This window comes from Aphelocoma coerulescens, chromosome 5 (genome assembly GCF_041296385.1).
Source record: "Aphelocoma coerulescens isolate FSJ_1873_10779 chromosome 5, UR_Acoe_1.0, whole genome shotgun sequence".
NCBI lineage: Eukaryota > Metazoa > Chordata > Aves > Passeriformes > Corvidae > Aphelocoma > Aphelocoma coerulescens.
This window is the reverse complement of record NC_091019.1, coordinates 55,951,438-55,974,653: the sequence shown is the minus strand read 5'-3', so window position 1 is coordinate 55,974,653 and position 23,216 is coordinate 55,951,438. Positions and strand designations below refer to the sequence as shown.

General features: G+C 42.6%; 1 protein-coding gene across 1 annotated transcript in view; it reads right to left on the bottom strand.

Moving 5' to 3' along the window:
* The window catches only part of YY1 (YY1 transcription factor), a 31,107-nt gene extending 8,151 nt beyond the window's left edge, over window positions 1-22,956 (bottom strand). Inside the window, exons 1-4 of the mRNA XM_069018261.1 lie at window positions 21,976-22,956; window positions 12,684-12,846; window positions 3,304-3,364; window positions 638-796 (exon numbers count right to left, since the gene is read on the bottom strand). Coding sequence (XP_068874362.1) covers window positions 638-796; window positions 3,304-3,364; window positions 12,684-12,846; window positions 21,976-22,672 — 1,080 coding nt within the window. The 5' untranslated portion in view covers window positions 22,673-22,956. The remainder of the gene's footprint in view (window positions 1-637; window positions 797-3,303; window positions 3,365-12,683; window positions 12,847-21,975) is intronic.
* Between the last annotated feature and the right edge of the window lie 260 nt (window positions 22,957-23,216).

Here is a 23,216-nt window from a genome sequence, read left to right as displayed (position 1 = left end):
CCTGAGGACTGCAAATCAAGTTTCTCACAGAATGTATTTTAGAAAATAATCAACAAAAAGTGTAACATATCTTAAGTGTATTCTGGGGAACACATATATGCTCAAGATTAAGAATAACTTCAAAGATTTATAGGAAGTATCATACGAAGAGGGCAGGGGACCTCTGGTGGCAGAAGCCCATGTGACTTGATATAAATGGAAAGAGATTCAGTGATTCCATCATTTTGCTGAAAACTGATTAATAACCTTTACTGAAAATTAGTACTCTGAGGTAACTGAGCAAACACACTCAAGTCTCAGCTGTCCAAAAGCACTAAGTTGAAAAGATGATGAGGAGAGAGAGACATTTTCTTAATTCTCTAGTAACTGCAGACTTCATTTTTAAAGAGGGCAACTTTACATCATATTTTGAAAGGCATCTCCCACGTATATACAATTTGCCAGTTTCTAAGAGAAGTCCATGTAAATAATTAAATGATAGCCTAATTAGCTTAAGGGGACTCCCAGTTTTTCAGGTGCCTCAGCTGATTTTAGAAAAGCCCTAGTATGCCCAAGTCCTGTGGAAGCCAGGTTAGAGTTCCAGTCTCCAGTGTTCCCAGAACCAGTGGGGGTACTTGTGCCTGCAGGGTAACAATACCTGGAAGGGTTTCTCTCCGGTGTGAACTAGCTGATGCCGCTTTAGCTTCGAGCTCTCCACAAAGGCCTTGCCACATTCTGCACATACGTGTACTCGAGGGCCGTGGGTGTGCAGATGCTTCCTCATGGCAGAGTTGTCCCTGAACATCTTTGTGCAGCCCTTAAAAAGAACAGTGAAACTCAATTAGTAGATAAGCCAGTTCTCATATAGAAGGTTTTATCTGCTACAGTACAAGCATTTTAAATGCTTTTATATCCTGAATACTTTCTTAAGAGTTGGTCTGAAAAGAACAGCCCTTACATTTATTTTTTAAAAAGCAATACAAGAAAACTAAACATTTGAAAAGCTGACAAAAAAAAACCAACCTAAACACAATCCCAAACAAAAAAATCCCAAACCCTTTCCTCACTCAGTATTATGAGCCATGTGCAGTCAAATGAATAATAGGACAGTCTCATGGAGAAGATGCAGCTCTGACAGAAGCAAATTAATAAACCAAACAAAAGTACTTAACAGGTCTCAGAGGAAAAAAACAAACACAAAACAAAAATCCAACCAAAAAAAAAAAAAAAAGACAGAAGAAGAGTTCATGGATACCTATGGATACTCTTTGAAGTGCTATATTCCAAGAACTACAGTACTACAATACATTATATAGTCTCTAATATACCACAGATTATTCCCTAGTACCAACAGGTATGTGCACCATCTCCCAACATTCTGTCCTCTTCCTTCTCTGTCCTCCTCATTTCTGAGAACCAATGGAGCAAGAGGGCTTCCAGCACATAACAACTTACAGGAACTACCTTGCCCAAACTGGCAGCAGCAACTGATCACTACTATAATGAGACAGAGAATGCCACTGCTGCTGCAGTTTAAACCTACAAAGTGATCCTGGGCGGCTGAATAAGGTGGGACAACAGCCTGAGTTAGATTGAGTTGGAGCTAAAAGCAGAAGATACGTTAACTCAGGTACAGCATCAGAAATCTTAACCTGGGGGTCAACCCTTCATTGACAGAAGAATACCACTTTTGACTCCAGAGTATGCTTAAGCCAGCAGTGACCTGCGGCTCTATTTACCTAATCTTTCTACATTTTTTTCACCTCTTAGAGGCAATCAATAGAAATCTATCATATGTTTTATAAATATCTTCCTCGAGATTCAAAATGCCTCATAAAATCCTATTAATAATCATAAATTCTATTTGTACTACAAGTGATGCTGTTTACATAAACAAGTGATGTTACTTTACATAAAACTAACATCTACCAACATCACTATGTTATGAGGTATAAAATTTAACAACAGAACCTAAAGGACCGTTAAATTGCTAATCTTAAATTCAGCAGGCTTCTATTTTTTTTTCTAAAACAAATACATTTAAATAAGCTTTGTTTCTTATAAAAAGGGCGAAATGTCACTTTCAGGAGTTCTCTCTTCAGGCACTAGAATCTCTTTGGGTAATTTTGAAGTATTGTGCCACCTTTCATTGCACATAGCAGAACTGGGTGGGGCAAAGCAGCGCCAAAGTAAACAGACCATCGACTTTTTTTCTGCATTTATTTCAAAGTCCCTTCTTGCCTCTGAGAGCAGCAGTTACAGCTACAATATTTTTCTTTTTTTAAACTGAATTCATAAATGCACAAAGCCTACAAACACCACAAGATAGAAAATGGAAGGATAGAACATTCTTTCCCCCCCCCTTTCAGATGAAATTGAGGCTATGAAAAAGTAAATCAAAGAAATGAAGGTAGCATTCCTTGGTATAGTAAAAAGTAACTGTTCCTATATTTCTGCATACTGTATTACAAAAAAACATGACACTTCTAGAATGTGGAGAATTGGAAATCAATATAAGCACAAAGAGGAATTCAGAAAATTCCTTACACCATGGCTGTCAGAAAGTAGCCTTCTATTCATGCTCTCTAATGGCTATGTCTAATAGCTATCTGCCCTCATTATTTGCTTAGGCTCACACTTATCTAGACCAGAAGTCAGCAAGATTGTATTTGTCTTTTTTTTGTTACAGGCTAAGTCAGCTAAAAGAAGCACTACAAAAGCTGGATAATGCAGTAAAGCCACATGCTACCAATCTAGGTGACTGGCAACATTTATTCAAGACAGAAGCTTCCCTGCTACCAGTGTGTCAGAATCATTATCTCCAAGATGCCTGCCTCTCTCTTTCATGATGATGCACTTTCCAGCTCTGTGGAATGTAATTCAGAGTCTTCCAATAAAGCTGACTTTGGCATCTGCACCATAAATTGCTGATTCCTGATCTAGACTCCAAATCTGTCATAGTTTCCAAGCAGAGGATATATAGATCTTAGGAACGTACTTTGAACAGCTTTCAGAACATTCTTTCAAGTATGTATTCTTGGGTGTCGGGAAATCACAACAGTAAAACCAGCATGTTAGGGACTGTGCATCATGGTTACCAGAAGATTAGGGATGCACTAACCTTAAGACAAGGAATGGGAATAATATATTATTCAGTGAAAGGTTTTAAAGGAAGCCTCTAGAGAATGACAACTAAAATACATTTAACTGAGTATATTCTATTAACAGTAAGATATTTTAGTTATTCATTCTCAAGAGAAAACATCAATACAAAATTCTGATCTACAAATTACTATCTACTCAGAAGCTGAGCACTTCACTTACTTTGTGAGGACAAGCTATCGTTCGTGGAGCATCATCTTCTTTAATTTTTCTTGGTTTCATTCTTAGAGATAAAAAAAAATACAAAATATTAGTAGAAACACATAAGTAGACAGCTCTTTTCCCCTAAGTGCCTACATAATGAGCACATTTTATCCCCCAGTATTACATGTGTCAGTGGTACTCACTTTAACATTTTCAAAACCTTCACAAAAATATTAACAGTATAATTTAGCACTTGGAATGCTCTACTTTTCCAGAAGGACCTCTCAAATACAGAATAAGACATTTAATACTACCTTCTTAATCCTCTGAATATGTGGAAATTGATTTTTTTACTGACTTATTCTAATTGTAATTAGGAGGTTTTGTTTGAAAACTCCATTTTTGTTGTGCCAGTACCCATGTGGCCTGTTTAACTTCACTTTCTCTCCATCCCTTCAGCAGAACATGAAGGAGTAGAGGTTCAATCATTCTTCAGTATTTTCACCACACAAGACTTCTAAAGAAAAGTCTACAGAAGCAGGGAAAGCAGGAATCAGGCAAGTTGTAGAATCTACACAGACAATGTAGACATCCATTCCACCCACAAAAATGGTAATTATTCTTACTTTAAGCTATTGTGCACATGGATTACATTCTGGGCAACTGACAAGTAATCACCAATTTACTCCTTGTCACTAACAGGGATCTTCACCATTATTTTATGGGTGCACCTAGTCTCCACTGCTACATAAGGAGCCCAGGAAACTATTGCTTGTATGTGTTAGATTTACTTCATATACAGTAAGACTCTCTGTACAAAACAATCTTAGAACAGTGTTGCAACAACCAGTCAGAAGAGCCAGATGTGATTCTGGGGAAGTGCACTGCACTTTCAGCTGTCTTTATTCCTCAAACCTGTAGTGCTGTCTTCAAAAAATCAAAAAGAAAAGGTTTATCTCCTTTTAACAGTAGTGCTAGGTGGGTATAAATAACTGCACCCCCATACAGCTGGAGATTCCCTTAGGTAAGCAATGGGATTTTGCCCATTCCCAAACCTTGCTGTGGCAGCAGAGCTAGTCTGTTCATGTGGGTTATTGAACTGCTTTTCCTGGCAATACAGCACACGACAGTTCCGTGTGACAAGGTGGTTACATATCACATCTGTAACTTAATCCAAAGGTTTGCTGGTGTACATCCTAGTCTCAATTAAACAGAAATGAGTGGCTTGAAATTAACAAAATAATTGGAATTATCAGAATCACTATTCTTACTGTCAAGAGGGAAAACTGTCTTGCTATCCATGACAGTTTTTAATTTGCATGAGTTTTGCTTCTGGAAACTGATATGAAAAATACAGGGTTGGGGGAAGACATTTCCAAGCAGTGCATACATGTACTTTTTTACATCCCTTTTTAACAGCTGATACTAGACTGGCTAAACAGCAACTCTTAAAACTTCCCAAGAGCTGTAGGGAAAATAAACTAAAATGCCTCTATTCTGACCACAAAAGCATTTGGTTTTTGCAAGCAGAGTCCAGACTTCTTTGGTACTGTCCCACTCCTACAGCTGAAATCTGCTTTCACCTGTGTCTTTTACAGGGACTGCTGAGAGAAGAGGGTGAATTAAGGCAAGAGCAGTGAAAAAACTCCCTCAGAAGTCCTGAAGACCCAGGAAAATTATCTTACAGCTGCCAATGGAGTCATATGTGATGGACAAGTCTCCTATGGCTCTGTCAGCTATCACTGGTCCCTCACTCTGTGTCCTTCAGTACTGCAGATGTAGCACAGTTCAAGTGACCATCTACAAACTAAAGCACTTGACAGCCACTTCACAGACACAACACTAAAACCCAAGGATTTAGAGGGTGCTTTTGTTCTTTTCTCTAAGCGGGCACTCGGGAAACTCCTGCTGACTGAGCAGCTCCAGACTACACTTGGTACGTCCAGAGCTAACCTGAAGAACACTACAGTCTCCTGCAAGGTTACAAACACATTTACAGATATTAACAGTGACTTGCGAATGGGTGTAATGTATTTGCATTGACAAAGTTCCTCTTGTGCACCACAACCAGCAGCACAACTAAAATTTCATCAACTTAAGGGCAGAAACATTCTGAACACAGCAAACTATATCTCTTCCTGTACAGCTGTCGCCTCATTATCTTAATTTTCATTGTAACAATTTTTTTCAAGACTACAGACCAATTCAGTTGACCTTACTGATTATTTAACTTACATAATCCAACTGCAATACAGAATGGTTGTGCTGTGTTTAGTTTACATAGTCTCTTCGAGTAAACTCCAAACAAGTGATTGGGATTAACTGACTCTACTCTCCAGTGAGGTTCCAGACTCATAGTACTACAGGTACTGAGGTTATAGGAAAAAGCACACACAAAAGCAGTCTTTACAGGACCCTTACAGAAAGCTTTCAATTACCTTTAGCATGGGATTCTCCTTATTATGTCTCTGTGATTTTTGAATACAGGAAAAGGGACAGAAATGAGCATCTGTAATTTTCAAAATGGTCACAGAAGAATGATTTGACAAGATGGGACATGAGAGAATAAAGTGTCATGATTTAATTCCATTAGAGAACACCCTAAGGAGACAAAGCTGGTGCCAAAAGCACCTCCTCCTAATCCAATCAACCTGTTAAATGCTGGCTGAGTCATTCCCCCAGCCCCAAAAAAATGAAGCAAAAAGAATTTCCTAAGTCTGAGATCTGTGTCCCTGACATGATCAGAATGAGCAAACCCACTATTGTTCCAAAGTCTTAACTGGCCACCGGTAAAGGGAGTGACTAGACCAAGAGAATTCCTAACAAGAGATGTGGCAAATAGCTTTAGTGGGCAGCACCTGCATTTTCACACTTTGTGTTAAATCCTCTTCCTGACACTTGTGTCTTGCCCCTGTTATTAAGTCAATCTTTGAGAAAGAAACGCTGCAACAGAGTCATCTCTAACAGGCTGTTAAGGTAGAGGGAGAAGGAAAATACTCCGGGGTCAGTGCAGTCAGGGAGCTTGAGGAACCAACTGCAGGTGAACTGGGATGGTCAGACATGGGACAGACTGCAGCATCAACACACACCCTACATTTTTCAGTTCAGTGTCTGAGTAGGCATAGAACATCGTGAATGTCCATCCAGGACTTTTTAATGTTCAAGCTGTGTTTCTATATTCAGGAGTATCAGCCCAGAAGTATACTTGAACATCTGAACAAAAATGACAAAACAGCTCAGCTAAAAAATGAGCAATTTTACGTCTTCTCACTTTCCATAGAAGCACAGCAAGTTAAGCCCAAAATGCCAAACAAGACTGTGCTTAAGCACAGAGTTATATAGATAACCAAGCTTATCAACAAAACAGCAGCAGACACTGCAAGAGAAGAGATGGCAAATGGTGTCCAGGTTGTATCTCAGTGCCACAGACAGGAGGAAGCTGCTGGGCCCTTTGAGCACCTGGATTAAATGCATAAGGGCATGAACAACACAGGCACAGCTACAATAGATCATTGTGTCAAAAACATCATCTTGCTCACAAAGCTGCAGAAACCATATGGACAATCCCTCAAAGAAGAATTTAAAGACTTACATATTCACATGTATTAGAAAAAAAAGATCTTGGTCTTACTTTAAAATTAACTTTCTGCAAAAGGAGACCAGACTAAAATCTGGGCTGTTGATCTTAATTACACTGGTGCAGGTAGCTCTTGCTGGTGGTGGTTAGACTTTTGGTTCCCACCTAGTAGAGCAGCTCTACAAGCTCCATCCAAGTTTTCTTAGCCTGAAACATTAACCAAAAACAGAACTCTAACAAATATCACTATTTAATGCAACTATAGACACATACATTAATACAGGGGTGGAACTTCAGAAACAGTTGCCTTTGCAGAAAGTCAATTTACATGGCAAGACCAAAATTTTCATTTCTGCAGAGTGGTTACATGGGTCACGCCTAGTAGAAACAACTGCAAATCAATTAGCTGTGAAAATTAAGAAGGGTACCTTTTGGATCAAGTCACTGGAACACTGCAATTAAAGGCTAAGTCTTAACTTGCACTGGGGGAGTGGAGGGAGGGGATGGATGACAGCAGAAGAAGCAGGAATGCGTGCAACCCAGCAGCATTACAGAATAAGCTCCATAAAAGCACGCTCCCATATCCGTAAGGAAGACTGAGTAAAATCACAGGTATTAAACCACTCGGTTTCTCAAAATAAAGAAAGCAATATTGTCACTGTGCAGTATCTGAAAGTTAAATCTAACCACCTCCTTTCATCTACACAGCTGAACTGAGAGTACTTTACCCTAACAGAACCTTAATGCCCACCCCAAATCCCTGTCAAACTCCACAACCTATGTACTTGTCAATCAATGCAGTTTTAAAAGTCAGCCATAGAAACGGTGTTAAAGCTGGGAAGAAAGGAAATATAATTCAAATAACAGTATAGAATTTTCCCCTTGCTCCATAATCTCCCTTTTTTTGCCACTGTTAAAGAGTTCTGTGTTCTCACCTCCTTTCTTCTCCCTCTGTACATAGATCTAAGCTTATCAGCTTTACTCTCTCAGGCAACTCCTTTAACACATCCTAGAGGTTTCTGATGACCAGCAATGATATTCACCCGTGCTGATGGCCACACCTCCTAGGAACAGTCAGAGGTGGAAGAAATTACTCTCTCTCAACAGTGTTACTGGCACTGCTGGTGTGTTCCCCTCATTTTGCCATTCCCCTTGCGCTGCCCTGCTGAGCAGAACCAACCTGAGCGTCAGAACCCTGTGCTACTGCAAGAGTTCATTTGTGCTGAACAACTCCTGGAACTGGCTAGACTGGCTTTTGGATAAACAAGATGAAAGGGGAGTGGCACGAGGTGTCCGAGGAATCTATCTACAGTCAAGAACACCCAGTATCTTACCTGCTTGAGCCACAGTTAGGAAGAAAACTGTCATAAAGAGGTTCTTTCACTCCATGATTCTGGCAAAAATTATTACCAGGTTTGTTCCAGTTATGAGGAATATCATATGTGTAAACAGGGACAGTAACCTGTGCAGTACGGTACAGTGCAGGAGATTTCCCCTCCCCTAGAAGAACACTGGGTAAAAAAAATGTCACTTTACTGCCCTTTAAACTTCTCTGTAACAAGAACAAAACCAATACAAAAGCATACACCTAATAAAGAGGCCTAAGTCACAAATCTGGATGACCAGAAGGCTTTGTCACTTCTAAGAAGGGTGTCCAATTTCAAACTCTAAAGCAGTTTCCTCTCCTTTGTTTTCTATGGGTTTGGAAAGTGGATAGAAAGGAAGGCCAGTCCTCACAATGGCTCTCCTTCAGAAAAGATACCAAGATCAGCAGAAAATAAAACCACAGAGATTAAAGTTTTTACCACCAGGACCCATTACTGTGCCAATTTCCCACTATAGGGTACTCCTTCTTATTTCGTTGTTTTACCAATGTCTGTGTTCTGCTGTCTTTAGCCAGTTTAGTCATGTATCTGGAAGACAAGAGGGAGGGAGGGAGGGAGGGAGGGAGGGGGCAAACAGGGAGGCTTGCTTTGAGGGAATTTGCCATATGCACATTCTAGAAATATCCCTGCTACCTCCCCAAGTTTTCACTACCAAGCAGCTATGATTTCTTTGCAGCTAACTACTGAACTGTCATCAATTTAGATTTGGATTAAATATTTTATTCCACTTGAAGAGATTTCCAGTTTCCCAGTCAAAGGTGTCAAATGAAAACACGGTAATTTATTAGGTTTTGTCCCTCTGAGCAGATCATTCACAATTAACATTTCACATTCTGCTATGATTGCCTAAGAGAATTCCACCTTTTTTTTTCCTTTTTTACTGCATTTTTAAAGCATGCTATAGAAAATTCAAGATTCCTAAAACAGAATAAAGTAATCTGTAAAAAGTGGTAAACTGCCAACCAGGTGTAACTTATGGTCATTTGTCTATGCATTACTGAACATGTCAATGTTCTTACACAGACTGTTTATTCACAATGTTTTCAATGGAATCATAGAATGCATAAAAGCTGTTCCTGGAAAAACTGCCAGAGTTCCAGTTAAAGGGTCCAGATTCCTGCTACATGACTCAATGACATATGCTCTAAACCAGGCAGTGAAAGACAACTGTATCACAAGAGACACTGCAACCACTCACTCTGTGAGAGCCATGGAGCTCTGAGCACTGGTGGCTGCTACAGATGATCAACTACTACAGGTCTGAATTATTTTTTTGAAGGGCTGCAGAGCTACAAACAACTTCAAGCATCAGGTTTGTCCCTGCATTACCTTTCAATAACTAGATCAAAACACCAGAATCTTGCTCAAAATCTATTACCACTAGAACTCAAGCTTTGTTTGCTTAAGCTTAACCTCAGAACTTTGTTCCTAATTATCAATGCACATATTTCAAGTCAATTTATCCTTAATCAAAATAAGCTGCATTTGTTATAAACAGTGGATCTAGCCTGGTTCGGAGTAGGTAATTTCTACAAATGTAGGGTGAGATTCCTTCAATTACTTTAATGAAAACCAAAAAAGCAACCCTACATAACTTTCTCTCAACTACACACAATGCACTTAGCATAGAATTTTACTAGTCAGTTCACACTTCCTTATATGTGGACTGTCACAATTCTTTTTTCGAGTAATCTAAATAAAAATTTGTTATTCAAAGCCTTACAGCACATGAAACTACTTAAGTTTAGAAGTAACTTTCAACTTCATATGCTGCTAAAAGTTTTCAGCACACAGCTACTGAGAATTTTGAAATTCTAAACTGTAAAGCAATGAGCAATGTTTGACAATTCCATAAAACTTTACACTAAACAAACATATTTTTTACATGAAAAACTGTACTCCTTGAACCTCCAAAGCCAATTCCAGACATGTAAACCCATTTTTTTCCTTCCAGCTTACCATGTAAAGTTTCTAGTAACACTGCACACTGCAAGGTCAACAACAAGACAACTGAACAGCAGTCAGCAGATATCAGTACTTGAATCCGTCTTACAAGCTAAGGTGTCCCTTCAACACTCTTTACTGCAAGAGGACTAAGACCTTAACAAGAAATATTCAAATTCTGATACACCCACACTCTTCAGTCTCAGAAGAATAAACAAACACAATCATTTAAGACATTAACCTACAACTGTAAGGCAAAAGTTTGACAGTCATCAATTCTGACCAAGAAATCAAAAAAACCTTTCTTAGAAGGTGCATGAAACTCTCATTTATCTACAATTAAGCTAAGAGAAGAATTTTTTACAGGTTTTGAGCAACTTGGGAATATTACTAAAGGTCATGTCCCCCCAAGGTGCTTACTCTACTGTCATGTATTTCTCTTCTGACTGAAACAGATTACATTTTATCTGCTCTGAGAAAGGAGGCTGTACACATAAAATTGAATCTTTTCACTACCCACTACAAATTCCAGCTCTGGAACTTCCTAGAATATTCTACTATAAATATAAAAAAGTGATAATTTTAAAATACTGCCAGCAGCCACTATTTTCTCAATGGAAACCTAACTAAAACATTTTACAATATTCAGAAATATGCAGACACATCTGATAGAAGCAGCCTGGTCATTTCAAGAAGCCCAAATCCTGACAACCATTTCAAGTATTCAACCCAATCTGGAGAAGAAATATTCAGTATTTGCATGGAGAATACCCTGAGAGAAACTATTTACATTTCCTAACAAAAGACAGCTATTCAGTACTTCAGTGTCTAATAGAACCAAAGGTTTTAGCATGTTTAAAAGTAACAGAGAACACCACTCTAAACACGACGAGTGGAAATAATGTAACAGTTTAGAATTGGAACACTATATACACTCAAGAGTATTGGAACACTGTACACTCAAGACATTAAACATTTGCTTTCACAAAAAATTGTAGTAACTCTTCAGCAGATCCCAGAGAAAACCACTGTAACTTTGATAAATGATAGTAAAACAAGAAAGAAGAGTATCAATAGCTAGAACCACCTATCACTTTGGCTAGAACCCTGTTTTCAGCTGTTTGTGATGTGCTTTTATACATCCCCAGATCAGATAGCCTGAAGCAGGAAGCAAGCCCTGCAGAACTATTTTACTAGGAGCCTTCAAAATTCATAGTTCAATGGCTTTACAGAAAGTAGTTGTGGGATAAGGCCATGCTATTATTCCTCCAGCACACACTACACTGTAACAGGACAACACTAAAACTTGCAAAAAGCAAGATCAAAAAGGTGAAACAGGGGTAAATGCACACACTGAACACCAAGATCCAGCTAACCAAGAAGCCAGACCAGAACTTGTATCAACAGTCCGTGCCATCTAGCAACTACCCGGAAAAAGACACCCTCTCTGGCTACTCGGTAGTAAGGATAACAACATCTGACTGTTCACCTGCTCTGAGTATCAGAATTGTGCACCTGAGCTCTGAAGAATAGCCAGCTGCTAAAAAAATGAAAATGAATGTGGCTGTATACATGTTTTGCTTCCAGCTTGGGAAAATCTGGCAGTAGCAGCCAGAGAAAGCCAGCAGCCGTGCTCAGCCATCTGGAGACACGGCACTAACGCTGCCCCTGCACCGAGCGGAGCACAAGGCACCAGAGCAGGGCAGCAGAGCCACCCCCAGAGCAGCACTTCAGCGGCTTCTCTGCTGCCCTCGCGGTTGCCCTCTGGTGGCCACGGGCTGCCCTGAGCCCCCGGCACCAGAGCCCGGCCCAGCGGACACTTTCACTGCCCCCGCCCGCCTGCGAGTCACTCCACCACCACTTGAAAGTAAAAGTCACCTTGTCACTCAGGTCAACCTATTGATATGTAAACGAGTGACAATTGTGACTCACCAAAGAAAATCCAAGCAGGATAGTTACCAACGGAAACTGCAATCATCAGTGGCACTTGAAAGTGCAGGACACACAATTTAAGATCTTGAGCTTAAGCAGCAAGTGAAAATAAGTGGCTTTGCCAACTAAATACTGTAGCCTTGCCACCCAAATGCATCGTTTCACTTATCAGATCCTTTGGTGCTCAGGAATTTAAGGCTACTCACATGAAAAAAATATTCTGTCATGTAAAATCACAGAATTGTTGGGCCTGGAAGGAACCTCTAGAGACCATCTAGTCCAATCCCAAGGTAGTGTTACCTAGAGTGATGAGTGATGCAGTCTATGTATTTAGGTCCTGTCTTACACAATGGAACTAAAGACCACAAGTCATTGAATTCACTGCTGAAAAGAAAATCCCATCTCTTTAGTTCAGAACAGAGTGGCAATGCTGTGCTAAGTCCCTTGTTTTAGAAGATAATTAAATGGAATAATAAGCCATACTAAGTATACCATTTTGCCTAAGAGTTTCATAATTAAACCAGTGAAAACAATTTTGAAGTTCCTTTCTTCCTACTTACCTAGCAAATTCAGCCAGTTGCTTGGGGTCTGAGAGGTCAATGCCAGGTATTCCACCAGGAGGAAGTTTCTTCCCTGTCATGTACTCTGAGTAATCTGGAGGAGAATTCTCTCCAATGATCTGCTCTTCCACCACTGTTTCATGGTCAATATCCTTTTTATCATCTGAAATATACAAAATACTGAATTCAATACATACTGAAGATCAAAACAGCATACAAATTATTAGGCTACATCTCAATACAAATTCAATATTGCTGCACATTTAAAAGAATACACTGCACTTCCAGATTTCCACACTAATTGTGGAGAGCAAAAAGACACCCATACAGTTACAGCCTGAAGAACACAGGAAGAATACAGTGAGGAAAAAAAGCAGAAATTGCATATCTACTTTAAACACAAATACAAGAATTAGTAGAACAATCCTATGAATGTTGGCTGCACTTGAAAGATAATGTACTTTTCCTGAAACAATGCCTAAATATTTAATTCCCTTAACCTCTTCAGGACTAATCTTCACTACACTCACTCTGATACTCAGCAGCAGTCCCTAACTTTGCAAGCCTATCAGAGGAGCAGCAGACACTTAACCCTGAGATGTCAGGACTACCGATCTTTACTTCAGAGTCTTCAGACTCCCCTAACTTCCAACAGAAGTGTCACAGAGAGACAAGTAATTTAAAAATAACTGCTGATGGGTTTCAGCACCTGCCTGTAAAATTAAGTTTTCCTAACACTTGCAGACAGGTCTCAAAAAAAGCAAGTAACTTAACTGTGTGTCTCTCCCAAGGAGGCTTCCTCCTTCTGTGGCAAAGGCCAGCCTAAGCTCTTTCCCACTCTACTATGTAAACAGTAGACTGGGATTATTTAAAGCTTTGATCTGCAAGCCAGTTAAGATACTGCTGTTTTCTCTGCTCTAGAGCTCGTCCTGTGAATTTGTGCTCAAGGACTGCAGTGAAATCAGGCAGAAGACCTGCTGTTGCTGTCTACTCACATTCATACCTCAGAAAACATTGTACCATGCATATTCTACCTCCTCTTGCTATTTTATAACAGAAACTGAAAGACACAAAAATGAGAGAGAACAGAAACATCCATCTATGTTCCTCACTGCAGTAACCACAGCAGCAGAAAGAAAGACCCAGCACATACCCTCTTTTCCACCCTCAAACACACCTAGGACAACAGAAGTATATATGGCTGTAACTACTCAGCTCAATGTAACAGAACTTGAGAGTACTTCTACTATGTGTGTGGGGAGCAGATTCTGGAAATTGTTTTATACACAAGAGGCTATACAAAAATAACAGGAAGTTTTATTTTACAGATATTGTTTAAGTGTGGAAACACAAGGTGGTAGGACAGAAATAGTATTTCATGAATTAAAAAAAAAGATAGGAAAACATAAGGCAGAAAACAAAAGACAAAATGTTTTGGGAATTTTTTTCCCTAAACAGAAACACAGGAAATAACATTAGTCATTACTAAGTAACTTAGGCTAGGAAAGAGAGAACAAGACACACAAATAAAAGAAATATACCACACACAAATTTCTATTCAATTTGTAATGCCTGCTTTTAATGTTTGCCACCGAGCTATTTCTAGAAATGTTACTGCTAGTTTGGGGTTTAATCTGATCTACCAGATCAAATAGCAGTTCATGTATATTCCATGGTGAAAGAGGAAAACAGACTCCAACGCTGCAAAGACAGAAGTGTAAATAAGAAAATACTATTTGCAGCATTAAACTCAAACTACAAAACTGATTATTGACCCTTTCAGTTGTCCCCTCACCACACTACCTTTCAGTCCCTATCCATGCTTTAAAAAAGCAACTGAATTTACCTTAAGCGAGGATTATATGCTAAATTTTACAGCAGTTGAAGAAGTTACAAATTCAAGCCAATAATCCTCTAATTTGGCAACAATTTGTTCTTTCTAACAGAAGCTTGGAAAGATTATGTAGCAATGCCTACACAGGGAGAAAAGACATCAAGCTCAGAATGGCATAGAATTTTTGCAAAGCTAAAAGTGACACCTCCTCTGTGCTGTAGACTAGAATAAGACCAGCTGCCCTCAACATGGCCATTTCCAACAGCTACCAAGAACGTGCAGTTTGTTTAATAACATTCATAACACAGACAAGTTTTCATTTCCTGCCTCACATGAGACGCATGAGTCAACCGGGAAATTCTGTACACATTCTTAAAGATCTTCTTTCCTTCCCTAGTGTAAAGGTTCACTATTCCACAGTGCTTTCTTGTTATTTGAGGACCAAACTGAAAGCCAGCCTTCAGTGCCTTTACCTCCCAAAAGTCTGACAACACAAGTCAATTCCACAGCTATTTAATTCCACAGACTACTGGAGCAAAACACAAAAAACCATGAACATATTGCTTGGATAGAGTAAAACATAAGAGAAACTATTGTTTCATATATATTAACAGTTGCATGAAAATAAATAACCACCTTATTTTCCTGTAACAAAAAACTGCATCTCTACAGCAGCACACACCTCCACATCTAAAAACAAATTTAAACCAAAACAATAAAATATGAACCAGTTACCTTGAAGTATTATGTTAGGCTAATACTTCTGAAAATGTAGCAGAAGACTTCAGGAGCTCTTTGTTATCCTGACCATCCTATGACATTATCAAGTCATTGGGAAAACAAAATGCAAATACGCAAAAGAAACTCCCACACTTTTTTGGAGGAGGTTTGGAAATGGAAAAACTTTACCAATGTCCTCTGTGAAGAAATTTAGCTTATTTGTGATGGCCTACCAACCTGGACTAGGCAGCTCAAAGTCTGGAGGGTAAAGTGCAAGCAAACTTTCACTCAGGCTGACAAGCTAACTGATAATTCTTGCTGCAAACTGGGCTAGTTAACTGCTTGATGCTTTTTGCCTTCAAGCAAGTCCTGATGCTCACTGCAGGCAAAACTAACTCCCCCTTTTCCTCTCATGAAGCATCAGAGATTCAAACATATTGCATCCAAAGCAAAGAAAAACACAGACACAACCCTGAAATTACAGTGACACCTCTGGATGCCACCCATGTAACTTATACACAGAGAGAACCATGGAGCCAGTCAGGAAAAGTAAATTAACTACTATATATACACTATCTGATCTCCTTTGTTTTGTCCCTTAAAACCACCTGAGAGTATAGCAGACATATAAGGCATTCAGCTTAAGCACTACTCTCATAGATCCAATGCAGCTTTCTGTAACGAACTTGGAAAGCAATTTTAATGGCCTTTTCTGAAAGGCACAGAGGATCTGAACGTGTGTCAATTAGTTAATAATCATCTTCACAAAAACATCCACTACCAGTCACTGCAACAGCTACATCCAGTATCCACCTATTTTACATAGCTGTAAAATACTCATTTGTTAGAGACACTACAGATATCCCCCTACATCCTTCTATGCCAAATTACAATAAGGTAGATACTCAGTCTAAACTGGGTTGCTCTATGCACCTTTTTAGGACATATCCTAACACATCTTCATGTTCAGCATCCTGCCATCTGCACTTCTCTCACCACCCCCTAAATATGGGCAATACACATGTTGAACTGGACCCACTTAGGCCCTTCAAAGCAAGTATGTCAAACATTTTTTTTTATTAAGACCAGTGAAAGTACAGTGTTTAGCCAGTCATGTCTTTTGACTACTGGTGAAACAACCCGAAGTTTTAAGAGAACCAAGCCCAAGTATCAACTGAAGTAGGAAGAAGGAAGATAACTGGGGTAAAACTAATAACTGCAGACTCCATGCAACAAATCAATAACAAAACATTACTTTACTGATCACATTTTGCTCCTATTACCATACTTTCTCCATCCCTTGCAGCCCTTCTGTTGCACAGAAAAATCCATCCACCTTGGAATCCCATTATTTTGTGCATTTCTAGACCAGCAGCTAACTCCAGCTGACAATTCTGGAACTCCCAGCTTTCTAAGATGGCCCTCTTAACTCTCAATCCAAGAAGCTCTTGTCAATATTTTTTCCTCATTTATTCTTGATTTTATCATATTCCACTTCTAAATCACCAAATCTCTAAGCCATCCTCCTCCCCTATTACTGAGGGGGGAAAATGCATTGTTGTTCAATCAATTTTCATCTGAGGAAAACAGGGTGCAAAAGGAACTCGGAAGGTACACCTGGTAGCAAAGCAATGAGACCTGATCCTATAGCTTCCTCCTCAAGGCACCAAATTAAAAGACATTCTACTTACCCACTAAAAGGATGAACAACATTTAGGCTTAAAATTTTCTTTTTATGATCACACGGTTAAACACATTTGCTTTTAGGAACAGCTGAAAAGCAATTACAGGATAAAGGATGTATTCGGCAGCTGTGCAGCACCAAGGCACTGTGGTAACAGCTTGGTTATTGCTACCACATTGCAATCTCCTCAGGCGAATTAGTTCATTGGTCATGTTTGGAAGCAAAGAACTGTAATTAGCTTGTTAAATAATACAGTTATTTAGCAGACACTTCTGAATGTTAAAATTCCATTTTGCACAGTATGTCATTTTTTAACCTAAACGGCTGCTAGGTTACTTTCCCTCTGACGTGCCTTGCACACAGATGGAGAACAGGTTCTTCTTTCCCTGTGTCACCCATCTCTTATTTCACACCACTGAGACATGAACTGACAAAACCAGTGCATATATCAGTAGCCATCATCTGACTTCAGCATTTGTGAGACTGTGCTGAAGCACTATGACCTTCTGAATGGTCAGCATACAAGTGACTCAAGCGTCCCTGGGAAGGATACAAGTTAGCAAGTTAGACACTGTAGTTTGAAGGTGGGCTAAGAACCAAATTAATTGAGTTACTTTAGATGGTGAACCACATTCATGTATTTCACTTCCAAAACTGAAAATACATTTAAAACAAACACAGAGAATGGTCTACCTTATCAGTGGAAAAAATGTCAGGGCAGACTCAATACTTATACAGCAGAAACCTATATCATTGTCTTAATCAGAGTCAGAAATAGACTGTCATAGTAATATTTTAAACCACAGAAATTATGACAAACTTTATAAGAAGCTCATTACCCATCTGTCATTGCAAAGCATTTTGGCCATCCTTGATACAGGCCCACAACTGAACTAAATGACTCATCTATCATTTATACTATGTAAGACAACTGGTCAGACAGCAGATGGTTATTTTTCTCACCCCTGCAATCTGATGAAGTAAAATGAAAACCCTTCTGATTTCTGAGACATTGAAAGTTTAAGAGATTTTGAAGAACCTTCTAGAAACCCAAAATGAACTCCCCAAGCTTCGCAATAAGGGTTCACAGCCCAGGCTTGCTGCAGTATCAAAAATAATTTCCAAAACACACATGTAACTTCTGTATCTTTGTCTTTCCCATCTATGGGATACTTGAGCAGTTTAACACCTGTGGGCAATGTTTGGTCGTGCTATTTCAGCCCTGAGCTTGTAGACCATGCTAACAATCACAGTTAAAGCAAACACCTATGTCAGGTTTGAAAACTTGAAAGAATCATTACCTAGAAGGAGACGTAGTTACATTTAATCCATTTTTCCCCACTCAAACTTAATCCCCAATTGCTTGAAATTTCCAGCATTTGGTGCAACCAGCATTTAAGCACCACCTTCCCAAATGTTCCTGCATCCAAGAATCAGTTTTGCAAGCACCATCTGACAAAGTGATTTCTCACGATCCTTCCCCTCTCCCTTCACTATTGTGTGTGCACCCAACCTGGAAAAACTCACTAAAGACAATGATTCAAGGTGAATGCAGCAAAGGTACAAATAAATTCCACTAGGTAAAAACAATTTTTCTAGTACAAACTGTGGTGTCTCACTTGCAGAGCTCCATTAACTACATGCAATTTTCTGATACATGTATTTGATATAAAGGAAACACACTATAGAAACATGATTGAACTATCCACATATACACCTCTTCAACCCTTTCAGAAATACACCTTCATTCACTTCTTACTTTCATGAACACATGAAGAAAGACATAATTCTATTCTGAATAACTGAAAAGCTGATCTGAACTAGAACAAGGCATTCCTGTTTCAAACTAAACACTTTAATCATGGGTCACAAGTTTGATATCACCATAGATACCAAGGTGATAAGAGAAGGTAAGTCTAAATTGTTGCCAGCAACAGTACTGCAATTTCTAAGTAACCACATAACAAGATGAGGATTAAGTAGTCTCCTTTAGTCATGTTGCTATATGTTTCACAGATTATTTCTACACATTTCAAGAGTTGCTACAAGACATGTTATACTCGTCTATGGAAAAAGATTTATGATTGGCTAAATTTGGTACCACCCATGTACAAGCCAATATAGTAGCACCAGCAAACAGCAACAAGGAATTAATTCACATTGTCTTCCCACACTGTTGTGAGCAAAGTGTCCTTGTTCCCAATTCAAAATCCCATGCACAGCAATATAGGGCTCATTGTTTTATCTTGAGGCATGGCCTTATTTACCATTTGTCTTTTGATTAACTTTTCACTTAGCTTTTAAAACAGTCAATTGAATCAGTGCGCAAGCAAGACTTTAATTATGTCAAAATACAGATGCAAAACTACTACATTTCTTCAAAATAAAGTATGCTTGATTCTTTAGGGAAACTTTAGAACTACCCTTTTGCAAGCCAGTGGTTCTGGGTTTTCTTGACATTGATTTAGTTTGGGGTTTTTGTGGGGATACTCAGGTTGGGGTTTTTTTGGGTTTGGGTGTATATCCCTCTGCCTCAAGATTTGTTTCTTTTTCAATTTCTCTGGCAACAATCCAGCCTCTGCAACTTCAGAGAAGGAAGGGGGGGGGGGGAAGCCCCAGCATTTGACGACATCAGACCCCTTCTGTAACATTAAATAAGCTGCATATGAGGCATAAGAGCCTGTCCAATATTCTCAGTAAAACTTCACAACACTCTCAAGTGAGCAGGTTATTACCAAAGGCTGTTTGAAGCTGGGGGGTCGTGTATGTGCAAAAGGAGGGGAGGTCAAACCGTAACACTTTTTCCCTGATATATTTGATTTTGCTTTTGGAAGGGCGTTTTTTGGCATTAGAAGTCAAGTCAGACTAGGTATTTTTTAATCTTCTGCATCACGGATATAATTGAGTTAAATGTAGCAATGCAATTCAATCTCCAGTAAATTTTAAGTGGGTATCATTCCTACTGAGCTTGCATGGTCATGCTCCTAAAGAAGAAAGCCACCAAAATCAATAGGGCTACCCCTGATGTAAAAGCTGTGTATGTAGAAAGAAAAGCAAATTTATTGATTATACACATGCTTATCTTCGGCCAATAATAATCAGCATGCAGTCCTAAGGAAACATCCTATCAGGCACTCTGAATTTCCGAGTGCAAATACATGCTAGAAACTGTCAGTTGATCTCAGTGAAGTCCTGTATCCTGCCAGCTCATGAGTCATACAGCCACTTGCATTCAGCTACCTCCAGCAGCTTCCACAAGCTAGGAGATTATATTAGTTTCTACTATCTTTTATCTTTCTTGGATGGTCAGTTCTAAGAAAAATACCAGCAAGGGAATTTATTCAGTTTCATACACTGATACACAGAAGAACACCATTTGGGAAACTTAATAAAGAAGAGAAGAACTTTCATCAAACTCATTGGGCTGTCAACTGACAACATGCCAGTAGTGTCAGATGCTCAGTGAAACTTTCTAAAGTAGTCACCTGTTTTTAAAAAGAGAGCACAGATCCATACTACTGTGCTTTCCATCTTTTCAGGCAGGAGAACTCAGCTGTCCAATACACTTTCCCGTCTACACTGCCCTTTCTAACAACTACTGGTCATTTGCAAACATCACAGAGTGCAAACATTTTTGACTACATCAAAAGCTTCAAGTATCTCTATCTTACTAGACCCTTCCTAAAAAATTCGAAAGAGTACAAAAATTATGATATTCAAGATAGATTACCAACTCACTATTCAAAAAGCACCCGCCAATTTAAATATTACATGAACTGTATTATTTGACCTCTTTTTTTCACATTTACGTAACTTATGGACAGAACTCTGATTACAGAGCATTGCTGCCGGCAATACATTTCTGTAAAAAGGGAAAAAAAAAATAAAGTGGGCAGGGCAGGTGCAGTTTAGGTTTACTCCAAGTCCCACAGATATTCAACACTTCCACAAGATTTTACTACCTTTAAAAGACACTCCCACACACACACCAAAAAAAATATAAAAAATCCTCAAGAAACATAGAATCTCCCACGACAAGGTCTCCCTGTGCCTACTTAAAAAGCTTATTTAAAACTTCAGACCTAGGCGAGGAAAAGCCGGACGGTTTCCGAGCGCCAGCCAGGAATTGCCCCTTTCCTCCCCGCGGATGCCAGGGACAGAGGTCAGCTCCGGAGCCGCCCCTCTCGGCTGTCACCCCCGGCGCCCCTCGGGCTCTGAAGGGCCGGTTGTTTGCGGCCGCCCCCTCCGAGCCGGCGGGAGGCACGGGCAGCCCCGCGGGGGCGAAGAGCTGCTTCCCCTCGCCGGCACCGCGGGCTCCGGGCGGGGAGGCCCCACCCACCGCCCGCCCGGCCACCGCAGCGGGCCCGGGGCCGGGGCCGGGCGGCCCCCGGGCGAGCTGTACACGGTATTTCGGGGTTCGCCGCCCCCAGGCCGGGGAGCCGCGGGGTTGGGGCGGGCGAGTCTTTTCCCGCACATCGCGGTCACGGCCCGGCGCACACGCCTCAGCCGGGGCCGCGGGGGACAGGAGCGGAACGGCAGGCGGGGAGCCGGGGAGGGGCGGCGGGCCGGGACACAGGGGAGAAGGAGGACAGAGGGCGGCGGCGGCGGCGGCCGGGGGAGGGGAGGGCGGGCGAGGGGCAGGCGCGGAGCGGGCCCCGCGGGGAGCGGCGGCAGGGCGGGGACGGGGGGAGCGCGGGGAGGTTCGCCCCGCACCCCGCCTCCCCCTGCTGCAGAAACTACGCCATTGCGGCCTGGCCCGGGAGCCGGCGGCGCTGCCGCCCGCCCGCCCGCGCACCCCCCGCCGCCGCCATCTTGGCAGTCGCCGCCATGTTTGCCTCCTTCCCCCCGCCGCGGCCGGGCAGGAGCGGCGGCGGCAGCGCAGACCCCGCCATCTTTTCGGGGAGCCGCCATACTTGCCCTGGCGATGAACATGGCGGCGCCCATCGCACACATCAAAACATGGCCTCCCTTCAAAACAAAACTGTCCCGGCCGCACCGCGCGGCCACCGGCGGGGCCCGCGGCCCAGGGAGGGAGGGGTCCGGCGAGCACTTACCCGAGGCCCACATGGTGACCGAGAACTCCCCTTCCAGGGTCTTGATCTGCACCTGCTTCTGCTCCCATTTCCTGCCGCCGCCGCCCTCGGCCCCGCCGCCGCCTCCCCCGCTCAGGTAACTCTTCTTGCTGCTCTTCTTGCCGCTGCCGCCCTTCTTAACGCGGCCTCCTCCGCCGGCCGAGGAGGAGCCGCCGCCTCCGCTCTTGCTGCCAGCGGCGGCCACAGTGACCAGGGTCTGCTCGATGTACTCGTCCTCCCCGGCCGGGGCCGGCACCGGGATGAGGATCTGGTCCTCGAACCCGTCGTCGGCCCGCAGTCCGTCCGAGTCGTCCCCCCCCACCACCTCCTCGCGGGTCTGCACCAGGATCACCTCCTGGTGGTGGTGGTGCAGGTGGAGCTGCCCCCCGCCGCCGCCGGCCGCGCCGCCGCCCGCCCCGCTGGGGTCCCCGTCCGACACCAGCGGCTGCAGCGCGATCATGGGCTGGTGGTGGTGGTAGTGATGGGGCGGGTGGTGCGGGCCGCACTCCTCGCAGCACTCGTCCTCCTCCTCCTCCTCCTCGTCCTCCTCGCCGCCCACCACGGTGGTCTCGATGGTCTCCACCGGGATGGTCTCCACCTCGATCTCGTGCAGCTCCACGATCTCGGCCGGCATCTCCGAGCCGTCCGTGGCGATGTACAGGGTGTCTCCCGAGGCCATGGCGGGGCGAGGGGGGGGAGAGAGTGCTCCGCAAGCAGCGAGGGGGCTCCGGTCCGCTCCCCTCGGCGGATGGTGGGGCTCGGGCTCCTCTCGCCTGCCCTCCTTCTCCTCCTCCTCCTCCCCCTTCCACACAAACACCAGCGCCTCGCAGCCAGCGACAGGGAGGGAGGGATAGAGGGAGGAGGGAGGGAGGGAGGCAGCACCGCCAAATCCCGGCCGCGCTCCCTCGCGAGACTTCCGCCGCTGCCGCCGAGACGGACCCCAGCCCCGGGAGGCCGCTGCCGCCGGGCCCGCCCCCCCCCGCCGCCAGGCGGCCAATGGCAGCGCCCGCCGCGCCCAGCCGAGAGAAGCGGCCAACGGGGGCGCGGCGTGCCGCGGCGCCCCGCCCCCGGGCCTCGCCGGCCTGTCAGGGAGCGCTGCGAGCGCGGGCCGCACCTCCGGGCGCGGAGCAGCCAATTGGCTCGCGGCGCGGTCTCTGCTCCGCCCCCCCCCGCGCGGAAGCGCCGCCCCGGCCCCGCCGCCCGCGCAGGCCCCGTCGTTGCGT